General features: G+C 31.3%; 1 protein-coding gene across 1 annotated transcript; it reads right to left on the bottom strand.

Annotated features, from left to right (window-relative positions):
• Nucleotides 1-51: 51 nt before the first annotated feature.
• On the bottom strand, nt 52-1,233 carry LOC21383744. Its single transcript, XM_010099332.2, has 2 exons — nt 910-1,233; nt 52-277 (listed from the first exon to the last, which is right to left on the bottom strand). Exons 1-2 carry the CDS (start codon nt 1,188-1,190, stop codon nt 175-177), a joined length of 384 nt encoding a protein of 127 aa, XP_010097634.1. The 5' UTR covers nt 1,191-1,233; the 3' UTR covers nt 52-174.
• Between the last annotated feature and the right edge of the window lie 66 nt (nt 1,234-1,299).

The following is a 1,299-nucleotide window of genomic DNA, read 5'->3' as shown; positions in this document are numbered from 1 at the left end:
TAATTAACCCGATTATTTGGGAAGATTGGAACAATAAAAATATATTGTTACATATTGCAACAACAAGAAATGTGGAAGAAATTAGAAAAATGCAATAGGCAAGATCTTCATCTAAAATTATTATTCTGATATCCATATATATAAGCCAAGAATTATTTGTATGTATATTTATATTTATTTGTCAACATCTAAGGGCTTGAAATATTTCCCATCTATAAGGTAAGTACCGATGCTTAGACGCACTGCCCACACATCCTTTGGCTTTCTTGACACAATCCTGCATATCAAAATTACACTCATCATAGAACTCAAAAAAAAAGCACACTCACTATAAATAACAGCACACTAGCACACGTTGCATAACGTGTGTATATATATATATATATATATATATACACTCAAGAAAATACGGGCATGATAACCAAATTTTGGTTTTAATACCAGTAATATTTTTAAATAATTACACATCACTAAAAAAAAAAGAAAAACTCCTTTTTTGTTATGCGACAATATCATACCAAATAGAAAAAAGGAAAAGAAAAAAAAAAGTTAACAAATTCGAATAATGGCAGTAAGCTTCGTTGGGATCAATAGAACCGTTTAAAGAAAAAGGTATGCACAAATATGACCAGTTTTAAAGCATTTTATTATAAGCAAATGTCCCTAATTTTATTAAATAAAAAGAAAAATTTAAGAATCAATTAATTTACGTGATTGAAAATTGATGAATTAGGCCTCATTCATTTCACCGATTCGAGTTTTCAGTTTTAGATTTCTACAGTAAAAAGCTATCATAAAATGTCATATCTAACTTTTTCTGTTACAGTAAAAAGCTCTTAAAAAATATCACATCTCAACTTAAATTAAAAATTCGAATCCGCGAAGTAACGTAAAAATTGCTAGGATTACCTTCCAACATCGCCAGGGTTGACTAAGCCAGAGTTGACCCTAAGGCAGGGAACTGAGGCAGCGGTTTTAATCATCTTGGGGGCCTCAACGACAACAATAGGAGACCCAATCTCGAGTTTTGAAAGTCGTTTTGCACTCTCATTATCTGCCGAAGATTCACACTTTATACTGAAGATTGAGCTTGAGCGTCCATTTTTGGTGTGGAAAGAGCTCAAGGTTTTAGGAAGAAGAGGCTTTAAGCATGGAGGAGAATTGGCTGCAGAAGAAAGAGATATTGCCATGACTAATATTTGTGTGGTTCTTACTTCCTTCGTTGGGCTAAAGTTTATCCATTCATATTCATTGGACTATATATATATATATATATATATATATATATATATATATATA

Source organism: Morus notabilis, unplaced genomic scaffold (genome assembly GCF_000414095.1).
Source record: "Morus notabilis unplaced genomic scaffold, ASM41409v2 Scaffold10508, whole genome shotgun sequence".
NCBI classification, from domain to species: domain Eukaryota; kingdom Viridiplantae; phylum Streptophyta; class Magnoliopsida; order Rosales; family Moraceae; genus Morus; species Morus notabilis.
Note: the sequence above shows the minus strand (reverse complement) of the source record. Positions and strands in the feature narration are given on the sequence as shown.